General features: G+C 35.1%; 3 protein-coding genes across 3 annotated transcripts in view; 1 reads left to right on the plus strand and 2 right to left on the minus strand.

Moving 5' to 3' along the window:
- Positions 1–2,831: 2,831 nt before the first annotated feature.
- LOC115234535 (neuromodulin) lies at positions 2,832–12,950 on the minus strand. The gene is made up of 5 exons (XM_029805694.1): positions 12,332–12,950; positions 11,711–12,118; positions 5,517–5,780; positions 5,305–5,435; positions 2,832–3,976 (listed from the first exon to the last, which is right to left on the minus strand). Exons 2-5 carry the CDS (start codon positions 11,787–11,789, stop codon positions 3,827–3,829), a joined length of 624 nt encoding a protein of 207 aa, XP_029661554.1. The 5' UTR covers positions 11,790–12,118; positions 12,332–12,950; the 3' UTR covers positions 2,832–3,826.
- A 57-nt stretch (positions 12,951–13,007) lies between these two features.
- LOC115234560 (BUD13 homolog) lies at positions 13,008–16,242 on the minus strand. The gene is made up of 6 exons (XM_029805730.1): positions 15,885–16,242; positions 14,328–15,497; positions 13,934–14,198; positions 13,703–13,857; positions 13,354–13,538; positions 13,008–13,266 (listed from the first exon to the last, which is right to left on the minus strand). The coding sequence occupies exons 1-6, from the start codon at positions 15,995–15,997 to the stop codon at positions 13,094–13,096; spliced, it is 2,061 nt and encodes a 686-aa protein (XP_029661590.1). The 5' UTR covers positions 15,998–16,242; the 3' UTR covers positions 13,008–13,093.
- Positions 16,243–16,887: 645 nt separating this feature from the next.
- Positions 16,888–18,206, plus strand: part of LOC115234545 (arrestin domain-containing protein 2) — a 3,978-nt gene continuing 2,659 nt past the window's right edge. Inside the window, exons 1-2 of the mRNA XM_029805707.1 lie at positions 16,888–17,714; positions 17,888–18,012. Coding sequence (XP_029661567.1) covers positions 17,602–17,714; positions 17,888–18,012 — 238 coding nt within the window. The 5' untranslated portion in view covers positions 16,888–17,601. The remainder of the gene's footprint in view (positions 17,715–17,887; positions 18,013–18,206) is intronic.

Below are 18,206 nucleotides of genomic sequence, written 5' to 3' on the forward strand. Positions count from 1 at the left end.
TATTATATTATCGTATATATGCATTATCGCATATATGCTCGTTATTGTAACGGATCAAACGTAATTAATGAGTCTGCAGATGATATTAAAAGGTTAGTCCATACATTTAGTAAGGTATGTATTTTAAACAAATGGATTACATGTAATGTACTGCTCGTATGAGCAGTACAGTCGTTTTATTACATTCTTACAATATATTTTACCACAACTTGTCTTGTGCACCGCTAAACTATTTATACGTGATAAAGTAACGTATCGACAAGAATGACTATTATTCGTCGCAACGTTCCGCATTCTATATTATAATTCGATACAACAAGTATTCTTTATCCACAATATTCACTCCGACATAAACTAGATAACGTTACTCGATGATAGGTCATTTTCGACGATATCTTCTCTCTCAAAGCTTTGCTTTAATTTTCTACAAGCGACAATCGTAGATAATCTATGAATAATACATAATCGACCCAATACAATATTTGTTCATAAATTACTAATTAGAAAACGATAAGCAAAAATCGTGGATACCGATACAGCACAGAACATTGCAGCAATATTGCAGCAACAATGCTGTATGGATATATAATTATGAAATCCGAAATTTTGTAATTTTCCCTGGAAATTTTGGGAACACTACTACTGGAAATTTGAAATACGATCTTAGAGCTAGAGATATAGAATGTAGGAAGAGAGAAAATTAAAAAATCAGAAATAAAATAATTGGATAAAATGGGAATGGAAAAATGCTGTTTGACTATATCTGTTTGAACAATAGTTGCACGTATCATTGCAATCAATATCAATTGCGAATATTGCGCACACAATAAGAACATGTTATATTTGAGAGGAAGAATGGCCGTTTGCATTATATTGCCACGTTAACTTGTATAATAATTTTAAACCGCAAAAATTTTATTACAATAAAATACGTGCGATTATTGCTCATAACCAACGTTAAATGTGTAATATCGAAATGTCGCGTAATGTTATTTAATTTGTCTTTAGCAAATTGATATAAATATCGGTATAAATTACAAGAGTATAGAAGATAGAAATAATATTCGCTTTGTAGAAAAACGCGTGGACGAACGTGTGAGAAAGTTAAAATAATAAATTCGCAGTACCCTGCTTTTTATGGACGAATAAAGCTGGCATTGAAGAGTAAACAATTATTTGAGTAGTTGAGTTGCAAAATTGTTCTCGTTCGCTGCTTCGCATTATGCATCTTGAATCGCTTACTGATCGCTCGTTGTGTTGCTACGATCATACACGAGAAATGATCGATAGTGTACACAAGAGTTAGTTTCTTTAGGCCTGGTAAAATAAATTCTCATTTCAAGATATTGATACAAAGATGCTAATTTATATATAAAAAAATGGACTAGATGACAACCAAGTTGAAGAGGCATCTGTCGTTATTCAGGAAAAATAAGCTAAACTAAATGTTAAAAGAAAGATGTAATAAGTGATTGTAAAAAAATGGAATTTTAACTTTGGTATGTGAAGATTTTGAGCAAGTAAACACACACTCAGAGAGATTATTATTGGAAAGAACGGACTCGTTATTTTGACGGATTTGTTCAGTTCCTTTCAAGCAGTTAATTCTGTATATTACATACACGCTTTTACTCGATGCAGTAGAATTTCGATTTAATAGTTGATTTAATTGCTCCATTATTGACAATAGGCCGATAAATTTTTTTTTAAGCATATTCTTTTAAATGCCTTCAAAACATTGACACACAAGAAGCATCTGAAAAAAACCATATAATTGAGACGAAACATATTAAGGAATTTTAATAAGAAAAATTCCACAGATTCATATATCTATGATGATGTAAATTTTACTTTAAAGTTCAAATATGTCATTATTCTCCGTTAGAGGTTCTACTGCATTAATAAGGTAAAATATAATAAATTTTTTTTATTCAATGTTTGCAAAATTATATTAAAAGTTTGGAATTGTTTCTTAGTCCTTTTTTATATCCAGTATATGGGAAAGATTTTTTTCTAAATTTATAGTTCGTCTAAAATCAAGTTGAATAGTAATATTATGATGATCAAGATTCCAGCTCGCTTTTAGGTCAATATGCTTTCTTTCCAAGCTCTCAAGGAGAAGCATACACATTTTTACACTTTCCACGTTTAAAATAAAACAAGTATACATTGGATTTTTCGAAGGGAGAGAGAGAGAGAGAGAGAGAGAGAGAGAGAGAGAGAGAGAGAGAGAGAGAGAGAGAGAGAGAGAAAAGGAGAAATTGTAGGAAAATGTAAAAAGTGCAGTCAAGAAATATACTTTAGTTATCACATTCCGTTTTAACGATATTCAATAAATTAGGAATATTAAAAAAAAAAGCAAAATCGTGCTTTAAACATTCGTAATAAGGAGTATTCGAAAACCACTTTCATAGTTAATAACTTTAAAATTGGAAACACTACAACCATACCGTTTATTTTACATAAATACAGGAACTTATAAAAGTTAACATGCATATTGATATTGGTGCATCTTAATGTATGCCCCGTTTGTCGTACGCAGGACGTCAAAGTTATACTCTATCGCTTTTTTTTTATCGAGTTCCATTTAATATACCTACCAGATATGAGGATTTTGCGTATTTGTCGCTCTGTTCTTGTAAATCACAATTTAGAAATTGTAGGAAAATGTAAAAAGTGCAGTCAAGAAATATACTTTAGTTATCACATTCCGTTTTAACGATATTCAATAAATTAGGAATATTAAAAAAAAAAAGCAAAATCGTGCTTTAAACATTCGTAATAAGGAGTATTCGAAAACCACTTTCATAGTTAATAACTTTAAAATTGGAAACACTACAACCATACCGTTTATTTTACATAAATACAGGAACTTATAAAAGTTAACATGCATATTGATATTGGTGCATCTTAATGTATGCCCCGTTTGTCGTGCGCAGGACGTCAAAGTTATACTCTATCGCTTTTTTTTTTTATCGAGTTCCATTTAATATACCTACCAGATATGAGGATTTTGCGTATTTGTCGCTCTGTTCTTGTAAATCACAATTTATATCGAATATTATATGTCGTCTAAGGAACTATCTGTCCTTTCTTCTTTCTTTATACATCCTTTTACTCTTTTCCTCAATTATGGTGTTTTATCCAATGTATATTATATTACCATACTTAGAAAAGTGTTTTAAAATATCTGTCTGGCACTTTGTTCATATATGTGACAGATATAACTCATAAAAAATGTAAGTATAAATCGATAGTATAAGAATAGTTCAAGAATAATAATGTAGAGTGAATGTTGTCTGTGAGATGTATTCAAAATCGATTTATAGCAATCGGCTCAAGGAACAATTTTTTTTTATTTTTATTTACCATTATACTCTCTCTTTACACAATGCAACTTTTTTCCAGACCAACTTTTTTTATATATCCATAAACGATAGAGATATCTAGATGTTCCCCCATTCGAGTGTTTCAACCTGTGTATATATCTCATTAAAATCCTCATTCTAGTCAAAGTAGAAAGCGCTTAAATCACACTGGTCCCGGGCGAGAAGGCTGGATTAATTGTTAACGTAAGATAAACGGTATCGTTGTTTACAATTTGTGGTCCGAAGTGAACTAATATAATCAAAATTGTTCGACTATCCGTTGTTCATCTTTTCTGGAATGCTTCGTATATTTACGCGCATAACTTACTATAATTCACGAATGCTACATTATGAGGTATAAGTATAAGAAATAGGGGATGGCGTTCAATCTATTAAGAATGGCACTGGCTGTAATAAGTAGTAATCTATCTCCCGGCATCCCTCTGCGAGTAAGCGTCTTATTTTTGAGTTTCGTCGGCAGTAGTATGAATGTTGACCTCCTGGCGGACCTTGTGACCGCGGAAACTCGCTTGGATCTTAGTCGCTGCCTTGTGCAAGTCCGGATCGGCCAAGTCGATCCCCTCTAATTCCTGTACCGCGTCATGCATCTGGAGCAAAGTTTGAGAAAAAGAATGTGAAGCGTGTGAGCATTGTAATCGTCCCTTGATTCGCGTCGCCGTCCTAAAGTCTTTTCATCCTCGAATACATCTTTCTCGAATTGAACTCTGTCCGTGTACAGGGTGTCTCATGTTTAAAGAGGTTACTCTTCTTACGTATCGTCGATGAGACTTAGATTGCGCGGAATCCTGCTGTGCGTCAATTATCCCGTACATAATTAATCGACACGGCACGAAAGTAACTTAAACTTTGTAGACCATACCGGTCTACTGATCTCGGGATGAGCTTTAGTAGCGCTTCAATACCCAGACGATCATCTTCAGCTTGGGAGGCAGCTGTCGATTACTTGCCGGGCATGGATCAACATAACGTCAAAGAGTCTAACAATAGCTTTATCTCACGAACCTCGGCACAGAAATGATCGATCATGACGACCTTGCGCATCAAAACCTGTCATTACTGCTCCATCGATCGAATCAATGTTGTCGTATCAGATGAAGAAAAAAATTGCTTTGATTATAGGAGCTTAGTTATATATTTATTTTTTTTTTTTAAATATAATGCACAATGGATAACGTAAACGTAGTATGACCGTAATGCATTTTCCAGAAAGATAATTTCTGAAAAACATGAATTTGTAATTAATTTACTAATTAGTATTAGAATATTCATTCATATTATTTCTTATACACATTTTGTATGTGTGCGGGAAATTATAAATTTGATTTATTATTAAAACAATCCATCAACAAAAATTGATTTTTTTAAATAAGCGTCTCTTATTCTTTCGTCATAATTAATTGCGCTCCGCTTTACCAGTCTTTAATCTTTCTTGACGAACTGATAATGTGTATGTCTAATAAAGCCTTCTCTCAGAAAATTAATCATCGTTAAGCGAGATTAATTAATTTGCATTGTGCAAAATTGTTAAGAAAATCGAGAAAGAATCTTTCCATTTAAACTCTTTTTAATTGTTATATGGTATACATATATAAAACTTTAAACATCGAACATATTTCGTTAAAGTAAACTTCTGTATTAAATGACTCAATGGAAAGCAAAAGTTTGTTCCATATGAATGACGATATAACGGAAAATGCACAATGAGACGGATGTAAAATTTTCTTGACAGTTTATAATATTAGCTCAGAGGAGAAATTCTGCGGACAGTTAATAGCAGCTCGTGTTTAAATCTTCCACGGAAGGTCGAAGGGAGGCGGATATTGGATAAAGCAACTTCGCTTTTATCTAACTTTTCTAACTATTCTTTGATCAATAGTTAGCGAGCCTATAGGTATATTTAACGAGATTGACTTACCTTTTCTTCTATCTTGGCGGTCGCGCTCTCGACCATGTTTATCGCCGATTTGGCGGCAGCTGTAGCCTGCTCCTTTCTCGACATGTGGCCCCGGAAAGTCGCTTGTATCTTCTTCGCCGCGTGACAGAGCTCTATGGAGTGGAAGACCGTTTCGAGATGCGTGATCTCTCTCCGAGCTTCGAATCCATTTCAAATCATGTATATTCGCTTACCCTTGTCGTCGGGAGAGAATTCCTCCTCCAGCTGTTCCTTCGTAGGTTCCTTTTCAGGTTCCGAAGGTGCTTCGTCGGTCCTCGTCCGCTCCGACGCTGTTTCCGATACTCTTAAACTTTTCCTAGCGTGGTGTCCACGGAAAGCTGCTTGTATTTTCGTGGCTGCTGCCGCCTCCTTCTCTTTTTCTCCCTCTGCGTCGTTTTCTTTCTCCTTGTCCGAGGACTCGGTTTTCGTTGCAGTGTCTTCCGTCGCCTTTGAAATATCTTCAAAGAGAAGTAATTAAAATAATTTTAATTTTAATTTAATTTTAAATTAAACGCGGTTTCGAGATATTATACGCGATATTAGAGATATTATGTGCGATATCGCTAGAAGCTTTTCGAGAAATGATCAGAATTTAGACAATCATTAATTATATAATGAAATATAATACATAAATTATATTTGCTACAAGAGATGCAATCCTATAATTATCAGTTTGCATAAATTTTTCCCAAGTAGAAAGAAACCCTAAATTGATCAGAAAATCCGTAACCGACTGGAGAAAGGGCGCGGCTACATCCCGTATATTAGAAATGGCCGCCGTGTTAGCCACAGTTCACCTACATTTATTCCGAACATTTCACCTTCCACAGACACGTCCAGAGAGCGACAAGTATCGATTAGCGTTTCTATTTTCGCGCTGCACGTTCGAGATTACACACGATGCCCAATATACATTTTTAATATTTCACGCCCTGATGGGAGATGGTGCGGCGAATGCCGATCGATTCTTTTTGATCTTTCCCGATTAAATTAAATCTTCGTGTTCCCGCAATGATTAATCGATGCATGTATATTGATAACGTTCCGATTAAAACTCTATCGTGTTTTCATGCTATTATTTCACGCGATATGACTTTTTCTTGGAAATCACAGAAAATAATTGCTATAATGTCTCTCATTTCTTCCGGCGAAAGAACAATTGTAACAATGATTAATCCTCGCATCTGACATCAAGGTCTTCCAGGTTCCATTAAGTCTTCTTAATGGTCTAACTCAATCACCGGTATCTCTCTGATCCTTGAGAAAAAGGATATATGTGTCTTCGACTGATTTGATTGAGATTTGTTGATTTGTTTCTTAAATACATATTGTTATATGATTAACCGATTAAAATTCTTTGAGCTCAGATAAATGCAAAGTGTGTGAGGTGCGAGGATTAAGTGTGACATTATCGGAAACTGAATTTTCTTTTACAAATGTCGATTAAAATTCTTTGAGCTCAGATAAATGCAAATGCAAAGTGTGTGAGGTGCGAGGATTAAGTGTGACATTATCGGAAACTGAATTTTCTTTTAGAAATGTAGAGAACACTTCAACTATTGAGCGCTTTTGCGCGACACGGTTTCCCTAGGTTACCACTCGACAAAGTGGGACTTCAAGGAAGACACTGACATTTTCACGACGACAGCAATGAATTCTTCCACAGCTATGCGCTTCTCTCGGACTGTTTTATCACATTGTGCAAAACGGACGGATCGACCATGCAAGTCCCCGGTAATTTTATCGACGTTTATGTTTATGTACGCTGTAAAGCTCGGGAAGAAAGTAAAATGTATACGAAGAGAGAGAGAGAGAGAAAGATGATAAGATCGTGGACGTTTTATACGCGTGCATATATAGCGGGTATAAAATTTCAGTTAAAAGCTAAAAATGTGCTTATCTAGGAGCTAGCCCCTATTTACATCGTAATCTCCTTTTCTCGAGTATCCTTCACGTGCTCGTTTCAATGTTTTTTACGACAACAAAGTATCTTGAATGCTTGACGTTCTTATTTCTTTTTCTGATATCACGCAAGGATGTTTTATCATCGATCCACCCAGACCTTGTTACTAGAACTACCCTCAAGGAAATCAAATTTCCCATTAGAGAAACATCGTTACCTTGATGAAACCTCGTAACGTCAAATAGATGTAAATTTCATTTTATTACTAAAACTATAGACAGATTTGATTGTATTGTGAATTGTTTTGTTCTCCTTTGTAAAAAAAAAAAATGTATTACATCGATTTTCATCGTGAAAAAATTTTTATTGATTAAGAAATCTCTGAGACTAATTTTTTAAATGATAAACTTTAGCGATTCCTCTATTAATATCTTGCGACTATGAAATGTCATTTTCTAATTAAGAAATAAAAAGTCTGTTCCAATTTTAGGTTGCGGACTAACTGATAATTAATTGATAGAGTAATATCAATCAGTCTCAAAAGATTTTTTTGTCGGAATATTTCGCGGTTTGTAATAATTATGTGCAAAATGTTCAATCGATCATTTTTAAACAAGCGCAATGACGATAAATCGAAACCAAATATTTGACGAAAGGAGATTTACAAATCTGAGGATTTACTCTCTTTGATCGAGACAATACTTATTCGCGGACGTGCGCGAGAATTCATTTTGTGCATTTATTGGTTTACGGTGCGTGAGACCGTGCAAAAAATAGCTGTCGATATCAAACAGCTGATCTGAAATCGATTTAGGGCTTTCGAGCGTGCAACTACTACCTCCCGCTTATCGCTAACGATAACGATCTCTTTTTACTTGGCCGAACGGTCATGGTTGGCGTTCGATACGCATCCACGGATGTGCAGGCAAGAAGTAAAGAAGAGGCTCGCGCGTCCGCACCTAACAATCGCCTCGTCGATCATATCATCATTCGGCTTTTGCGCGCTCGATACGCGATATTAACGGTGCGCGACGAATGCGATTCGCGTGCCGCGGGACAATATCACTTGATCCCCCGGCCGGCCCCGCCGCCTCTTTTAACCCGCTTTTTCTCCGACGATGTGCATGCACGCGAGGAGGAATCGCCGTTGAATCGCGAGGCGGCTTTCGGGTCGCACTCGCGCCGCGACTCACCTGCGTATCGGAGTCGCGTCGCCGCTTCCTCGCTCTCGGATTTTCTCACCTGCACATCCACGCGCGGCTCGATCTGACGTGCGACTGACTGTTCCCGGGTTCCCGGCGACCCCGTTTATAATAGCGGCCGATCACGGCCCTGCCGCTGCCGCGCCGCTCGTTCGCAGTCGCGGCCCTCTCGATTCTCGCCTCGCGACGAGACACACCGCGGAGCAGGGCCGTCGCAGGTGTCGTTCAACCCTCTGTGCTCCAAACTTTTTATTTGCCGCTTTATTTACTCGCTTCTAACTTTAATCCGCCCGAGAACGCACTGATTCGCGATTCGATGACTTATCTTCGAATTATATTGACTCACGAGGCAATAAATCGTGTCTGTGGATTCAAATTGTTGATGTATCTTGGTCCACTTTAGACTCTCCTGACTCAAGAAAGATATTGATTTTCTTTTTCCTTTTTTTTTTTTGTTTTCAACTATTGAGAAGATTGTTTTATTTTTATATACTTTTCACACACACAAAATACTTATAATTATGCTATAGTTAATTATGCGCTTATTGCGCTCAAGTTCTTTCCTTGGTTCTTCTCTTACTATATTACTGATTTTATATCATAAAACATTGTTTTTTTTATTCTCCTAATTCACAAATGTTTGAAAATTATCGCATTATTGCACAATGCGAAGATAAAAAAATCGTACATGTGTGGTGATGTTTTATCTTTTTGAAGAAACGTTATTCTCTCTCTCTTTCTTTTTATGTTATCCTTTTCAAAAAGCATCACAAGAAATGTATACCACTTTAAGCTCGTCAGCAGTAGCATCGTCACAGCATTTAAATCGCTAAGAAGCCCAAGCGATGGTTCCAAAGAGGATTAAAGAAAAAGCTTATGTATACAATTTACAATCTCTATTAAAAAAGTGTTAATAAATAATGAACATACTAATATTACATCACGTGGGTTTACATTATATATATAAGCTATTTATCTGGCTCATTAGCTGCTCATTATTATTATGCACTCTAGTCATAAATACTGAAAATACAACGGCAGCACGAGGTTTCATTTATATTCAACTCGTGTTAACGAGAGAAATACAAAGACAGTATCATTTACATATTACCAACTTCTATTTTTTTTATAATCTTCTATTATCACATTTCATTTATCGTGAAATATTCTTTTTAACAAGAAACCGATCGCGCCATTTTCAAACCGGAAATTATAACGATCTGCAATTATATACAGCGAAACTAGGTCAAATGTGTTATATATATTGTTATAATTAAATTAGCTTTTTGATCTATCAATCGCGCAGAAAAACATCTTCAACTTATTGGAATTTTGCATTTGAAGATTCAAGAAATTCTTCTGGTATTTCGAATATTTCACATAAATATACACTCATCCGTAAGAACGTGACTCGAAACTACAGTATCTTTACAGTCGATTAGCATATTTCTTTGCGAGACTTTTATTTGTATTGATGTAGTCATCCATCATTCTACGGTAACATTTCTATCTTCGATCGTAGAGCTACACATATAGAATATATCTGTGCGTCGGTATTGATGAAACCCGATATCTCGCATGCAGAAAATTGTCCAAGCTCCGAATAATTGATTTTGCTCGAAAAGCACAAATTACGTTGCTGCATAACTTGTTACTGCAGCCAGTAAAGCAGAATGTGTTTAAATTAAATAATTAAACCTACACGATTGTATCAACTTATGATAAGCTAATCTCCTTAATTATTAGTTATTAATTAATATACTGTGAAATATAGTACGCAAAATTCATGGGTAAAAAATATTGCCACTTTCTCAGAAAAATAAGAACATAATTTCAATCAGAGATTCTTTCGAAGAAACTTCTCGATCATGCGATAAATAAATTAATATTCACAAATTCCATTCCTTTGTTCTTTATTATCATCATAATACACGTTTTTCTCTCCGTATATTGTAATATAATCAATTATTATTTTTCAAACTCAATTACTATATACCATTACTTGACAGATAAATATTGTGTAATGATTTAAATGCCGACGAGAAGCGATCTGTTCCAAACAGTTCTGCATAAATTTTATTAGTAAATGATAGAGTTGTTCTTTATTCTCTTTCTCTTTTCCTATTAATTCTATCATTTAATTTCTTTAATCGGGTATCCATTATTTCCTTACATTTTTCGATTGTAAAAGGAAACTTTCGTAAATATAGAAAGCGAAGGGTTGAACCTTGACATACATCACGCGATCAGTACTTTTATTGGTTTTTCGATATATTCCCATCGCATTCCACAAGCGACCCATTTTTCGTTTGCCAAGATTCAGCAATGTTTATTGTTTTTATTAATCTATTTTATAATTCAAAATATATCGTACGAGAAATCGTAAGACAAGAAGAAAATTGAATGACATTTTAATAAGCATTATATTAATATTAATTTTGTCTTTTCATTATACGAGAAAGCGTGTTTTAAATTTATTATTCATATATTTAATTTTGGTGCGAGTATATATAAATGAAATATTTAGACTTAAAAATTCGAATTCACTTTTTTAAATATTTATACCAAATTCAACAAACATTCATTTATATATTCAATTAAACTAAAAGAATATTTTATTGATATTATATACTTAAAGAAAATAAAATATATTTTAAAAGTTTCTGCTTAATTTCGGTCGACAAATCTTCCTATCGATCTCTAACGATATTTAATAATCTAAAATTTTCCATTGGGAGAATGATCAAGATTATCAAGATTCTCTGATATAAATCTTATAGAAAATATGGAAAATAAAATTTTAGTTGAAAATGCTAAAAATTTCTATAATCCATAACTGCGCACACACTGAATGCATTCATTACGCAGAAAACAGTCGTTTGTCCCTCCGACCCTACTGATTACGTTGATATTACTGAAGCGTGCACGCAATCAGCTCGACAGATCTAACGAAATGTATGTGTATGTATTGAACAGAGGTACATTTATCACTCGTGAAACAAAGCAGACTCTGTCATTGTCAAGATAAACTACGTCAAAGTTCCGCGGTGTGTGTAGTCGCAATCTATAGAAATTAAAACTCATTATGCTACAAAACAGAGCGATAAAAAGCATCAGACAATAATGTAATCATCATCAAAGATATTAACGTCATGCAAATTACAATAACAGAAATGTGCACAAAAGAAAATTGCGTTTATTGCATGGCACATGTAAGTTTGAATAATAATCTCGCCGATACTATTTGTATAATTAATAAATTAAAAGGGATGATCGCGCTCACCCCCGTTCTTGACCGAATCGCCTTCTTTTCCCTCTTCCACCGCCGGCTGAACGCTCTCCTTGCTAGTGTTGCACCCCATGTTTCTCCTCGTCTGTTCTTTTCTAAGCTTTCCTTATATCTGACTAAATCACGTTGTTGAGAGGCACCCGTATTATTGCAGTTCCCTCGTTAACATATTGCGTGAAATAAAAATCGTATCAAATTACCACTTTTCTTAATAGAGCAATTAATCTCAATAATGGCGATATACCGTAGTTGCGTTCTTCTTTTTCAGGAGGCTGACTAAAGATATAAATTTTCTTCGCACCCCTTTGGCTTTTTTTTATCTTGTCATCATTCTTCTTTTTTTATTTCTTTCCTTGTCTGTTCCACCCTTCAGCCTTTCCTCTTTCTCACCCGTTTTAATCTCTTAACGCCCCAAAATTTTATATAAAAATCGTATTATATATATGCTTTAAATATACTTTTAAATTATGGCCTTTATTTTTTTAGTAATGAAATAGAGATAGAGCCTTCCTTTTAGTCACAGTTCGCTATAATTTCTTTCAAGCACACTTAAGAATATATTCTCTGGATCTTTAATTAATTAAATAAGATTCAATGATTTTTATTCAAAACTACCTTGCGCTTTTTCTTTCTCCTTCTTTCCTTATCTCTCTCTCTCTTTGTCTCCTTTTATCTATGTATGCGCGTATGTATATGTTTCGTCAGCACGTTTCTCCTGTTTTTCCCACCCCTTAATCTTCCGTTTTATTCGGGGGTTACTGACACGGGTCGCGTGGCGCCGGCACCTGCTAGACAATCCTTCACACTCGAAGGTAATCCGATGCTCTCTCACGCGTCTCGTTATCACGCGACGACGTTGTCCGTTGACGTCCTGTAATGTCTTCGCCTCTTCGAGAAAGGATTCAACCGGCCGGATCGTGACTTATCGAAAGTCAAACATCACGAGCACGCAGACGAGAAATTCTGTCCTCGACGTCGCGAACGGTACTGGCGTCGCTCGCTTACGACCCTGCCCTTGCTCGCGTAGCGACCAAGCGACTTGTACCACAGAGTCGCGTTATGTATTATACATATATATCGCGCAGGATGTATATTCGCGACGCGGAAAATTCCCCGTTTCTCACACGCGTGGAGAAACGCACGCGGAAGCGATCGCCACGTTTCTAGCCACGTTTCGGCCGGCGCGGAGCGGCATGCTTGGCGGCAGGAGCTAAAGCGCAAGCCTCGGTGTCACCCTATGGCGGTCGTCCTTCTGTAAGGGATTATATATATATATACCGGAACACGTTTGTAAAAAATTTCTTCCTTTATTAACAATTAATGGAAATAGAAAATTCCTGTCATAGTAATATATATAATTATAATAACTATATGTAATCACATATCTGATGTACTCCATTTGTAGGCTTCTTCTTGCAGCGCTACCTTTGCATTTTGTGTCTCGAACCACTTCTTTTCGTATCCGTTACTTCTATCGACACCGTCCCATCGATAACCAGGTTTAATACGAAATCGATTTGGCGCGTACGAGCCTTGATATTGTGGCGGTTCTAAAATTGATAAATTATCAAGTGATAGATTTCTTGAAATATATAATACGAAAGATCAAAACAGAATTACATTCGCGAATTAAATACCTGGCTTTCTTTTTCCCTCTTTTATCTGCTTTTGTTTTATGTACTCCAACATGGGATCACCTTCTCTCTCTTGTTCCCTCAATTGTTTATCTAAATCCGCATCATCCGCATACCTTGCTAAAGGTTTATTCATCTCATATAAGTCGTCCTTTAATTTTTCCTCGCGATCCTCCATTTGTTTCAGACTAGAAGAAGACGTAAATTATTACATATTATATATCATGGAAAGATCAGAGAGCATTTATCAATATTTATTAATTAGTAACAAAATTTTAAAACAAGATATATTTCCGATGAAAGATGGAAATATTAAGATGTAATAATCGATAAAAACAAAAAAATCATTTACCCTTTGCCCCATTTGGCGTACTTCTCATCCATCTCTTGTTGCTTTCTTTGTTGTTCGAGGTTTTTCGCTGTTTCTTCTTCAAGATTGCGCTTTCTTCCCGTTTGTTTGTCACGCACAATTGTAGCTTGTCCTTTTCCGCTGACCTCGTTAGTTAACTGAGACAATTTGACATTTATTATCTCTATGAATGAATTAATTGCTTTTATAACTCTCTATTGTAAAGAACATTACCTTGCTAAACAGCTCCGCATCTCGTTGTTTATGGCTCTCAATTTCCTCTCGCAATGCTTTCGCAGCTTGAAATCCCGCTACTTTTCCATCTAATGTCTTTGTCATCCGGTTCTCACGATCTTTCGAAAGATTTTCCGCCTGTCCGCTTTCAGGATCGTCCGTTGCTTCGCCCCATCGCGATTTTTTTCTTTTCTCTCTTGTATCCGAGTGCGATCGAGATTTGCGATCTTGATCTTCATATTCCTTCCGCTTAACTCTGCTTGACCTGTTCAAAAAAATATTACGTTAATCATTTCTACAGATATTCGAAAAATGGCAAAGTATATATAATATTTGATTGTAATTTTTATCGGAATTCTATTGTATTATTTCGACAAAATTATCGTCGATTTACTTTGATATATCTTGTCTGCTAAATCTGGATGAATTTTTATCATAATAATTCTGTCCTCTGTCGATTCTACGTGAACTAGAATATGGCGAATCCTCTTTTCGAGATCGGTGTTCTTTGCGTCGTGATGTATCTGAATTTGAATCTCTGCTTTTTTTATTTTTTCTGCTTTCATACAAATCTGTATTTAAATTGTGCTTGCGTTTTCTAGATGGACTAAAATCTGAATCACTGCCTCTGTTACGTGAACTCCTATAGCTTCGTTCAGATATACTGTGAGTCGAATGTTTCGTACTTTTTCTAGGTAGATCGAGATCTGAGTCGTAATTTCTAAATTGTCTAGGTGGACTCAAATCCGAGTCATTGTCGTTATTCCTAGATTGTCTAGGTGGACTCAAGTCAGAATAGTTATTCTTAGACTGCCTAGGTGGACTCAAATCTGAATCATTATCTTTAGCTTCACCTTTAAATTTTCTACGTGGATTTAAATCCACATGCTTATTTTTAGAATGTTTAGATCTAGGTGGACTTAAATCTGAATCATTATCTTTAAATTTATCTTTAGATTTTCTATATGAATTTAAATTTGCATGCTTATTCTTAGAATGCCTAGATCTAGGTGGACTCAAATCCGAGTCATTATCGTTATTCCTAGATTGTCTAGGTGGACTCAAGTCAGAATCGTTATTCTTAGACTTCCTAGGTGGACTCAAGTCTGAATTATTGTCTTTAGCTCCATGTTTAAATTTTGTATGTGGATTTATATCTAGATGCTTATTTCTAGAATGCTTAGATCTAGGTGGACTCAAATCTGAGTCATTATCTTTAAATTTATTTTCAGATTTTCTATGTGGACTTATATCTGCATGGTTAGAATGCCTAGATCTAGATGGATTCAAATTGGAATCATCATTCTTATTCTGATTGGCATCTGTTTCATTCATTTGAAGTATTTTGTTCTTATTGATAGTACGATTAATAATAGTTAAATCCCCTTCTTCATTCTCAGTTATAATTTTCCATCTTCTTTTGTCCGTGAAATTAACTGGTCCACGTTCGTCAATTATACCAGCAATTTGAGGAGCGTCTTCTCCATTTAAAAGGATATCGAATTCACCTTCTTCAATAGGCCGCATGTTCTTCAAGTCTATGTCATCATCTATAATTTTTACTCTGCAAAGATATATATGTCCATTGTATTATCAAACAAAAAATTCCAGTAAAAAATAATTTTCAAATACCAGAAAGCTTATAAGCTTCAGTTGTACAATGTGAAAAATTAGGAAGTTCTCAGTTTCAAAAGAAAGATTGATTTAATTCTGTGTAATTGCTACGCACATGTATTTTGTGCATAAATCTAAACGAAAAAGTATGACAGAAATAAAGAAAGTAGTTCTTCTTCTAAGTAGCCATATTTAAAAATCATAAATCTGCCTCTGTCTCCTTAAATTACAGAAATGCATGATAGTTACACAACATAACCCAATCTAAATAAATCTAACTTAAACATAACCTCAATGGATACCATTCATTACTGATGCAAGATATAATGATTCTTACGTTTTTGTTCCCGTTTTGGATTTCTTCTTCTTTTTTTTCTTTTTGTCATCTTTATCGCCCATAGACATGTATTTCTTCAAATATTCCTTTTGATTAATTACTTTGTTGTCCATATCGCCAGAGAGTTTCAAATTGCAAGCAGTTTGAGGCTTGGACGCACAATATAAGTCATTAGATGATGATGATTAGATTTTGATTCACACCGAGATTTTTAATAACTTTTATCGATAATAAAATAAATAACAAATTATATCGTATACATAAATATGTTTTCGTGTGTACCGTTGACTTCTAAAAAGGAATCGATAACTTGCGACCACACTACACGGCGTTGCATACGTGGATGATTCTTTTCATTTTCACGTTGGTGCGAATCAAGCTTGACAGTTGCCAGGACTGTTCTAGTTGTCAAACATGCACATGCTCCAAATCGCAATATGGAAATAATAATAATATGCAAAATATTTCGCAAACGAGTTTTCTTTGATTCATATTTTTTTTCTTTATAAATGAATATCTAACGATGAGATATCAGCTATAATTATAATTATAGATAAAATTCTCTATAATAGATATAAATAAATAAAAAGAGAAAAAACTAAAAGATTACAATTCTATAAATCAGAAAATTTCTTATTATATTTCAATTTATACAGAAAGATTACGATTGTCAGCATGAAGAGAAAGAGGACTTTATATTTGACATAATTTTGATTTTCAGTTTCCTTTTTGTGCCTTTATATATATTGCGTATAACGTATAATAAAAAAAATTACGAGTATAAGATAAATAGAGAAATAATTATTTGTTGAGAAATTATTATTTATTAAGAATAATTATTTTTTTCAAGCAAATATCTATTAATTCAATAAATATTGCATATATTTTATATTTATGTGAATATCTGCTACTGACTAAATTCATTACAGATTGATTCAAAATAATAGCTCTCAACGAATTATTTTTTCGTTATCGCTTTACACTTGCTAAGCCTCATCGCTTAAATATCGCGTCCTTCGTTTTTATCGACAAACGGAACCTTAACGCGATTCAAATAACATGGAATGCCAAAAACAGCAAATGTACAATATTGGCTAACATAAAAAGTATCAGCCAGGTGAGACCAGATGAGAGAGACTAATCGGAAACACAGACTGGATTGGAGGTGGAAAAGAAGTAGCCAGGCAGGAGGTAGGGAGCGAAAGTGAGCGCGTCTCCAAGAATGGGCAAGGAGCGGACCATTGCGAAAAGGTGACAGGAAGGTTCGCGGTGGGCGATAGCCAGGAGGTTCGTATCGGGGCGAGTTGGTGCTCATCAATCTTTGTTCGATCATCTATCGATCGCGAAAAGTACGGAGAATCCGTGCGGAATGTGCCGCTATTTTCAAATGGACAAAAATGCGATGATGAAGTGCATCGTGGCATAACTGGTACCACTATTCTTGCTAGCACGCAAAAGAGTTTGTGAAAGAGAGAAAAAGAGAGAGAAAGAAGAAAGAAACGAGAGGGAGAGACGCGTGCCACATGCTACGAACGTGCTGATGCGATGCAAGCCAGTGATTCTCACCTCGCATCATGAGATAGCGAATGGAAAAAGGTTGTTCCTTGCGCATACCTTGATGTGCATTCAGTGAGCGTGAAGCCGCGGTGACGTAAACGCCCGCACGAACCGTCAGTCTCTGTAAATATAACTGAAAAAGTGTTCTTCTCGCGGCAGGATGACGAGGAAGCTCAGCAAGTTCTTAATACTTTTCGATAATACGAATCTACTGTATTTCCCTGGACACTTCTTGTCCGGTCGTGTTCTCATAGAGCTGGACGATGAGGCTTAGTAAGTAACATTAAAAAAAAAATCAGGAAGATTTATATTAATGTTTGAAGAAATTATTTTTATGCGTGTAAAAAAATAATGCGTTAGAAATTTTTTTTTACCGCGATATGACGCTAAATCTAATCATATCGAGTGCGTAACGCCAATTAATAATGTGGGATACGTTATCGTAGTGTTTCCGGACTGCATTTCCATGTTGTGGGAGAAGGTGTAGTTCGGGTACGCAGTCAACGTGCTGAGAGAGTTTACGATAAAGAGAATTACATTGATTTTCGCATGCGATTGTTGGGCGAACCAGGTGAATTAATTATTTCGAGTTATATCGTATAATTCAATGACTATGTCATCATTTAAATTACTAATTTTACGTTTTAAAGGGTACATCTCTGTCTTTAAAAATAACACATGCACCATGAATTATATTTATTTTTATCGTATAATAATAGTTTAACACGAAAAGTATCTTTATAATAATTTGCAATTATATAATAA

This window comes from Formica exsecta, unplaced genomic scaffold (assembly GCF_003651465.1).
Source record: "Formica exsecta isolate Colony F162 unplaced genomic scaffold, ASM365146v1 scaffold20, whole genome shotgun sequence".
In the NCBI taxonomy this organism is placed as follows: Eukaryota; Metazoa; Arthropoda; class Insecta; order Hymenoptera; family Formicidae; genus Formica; species Formica exsecta.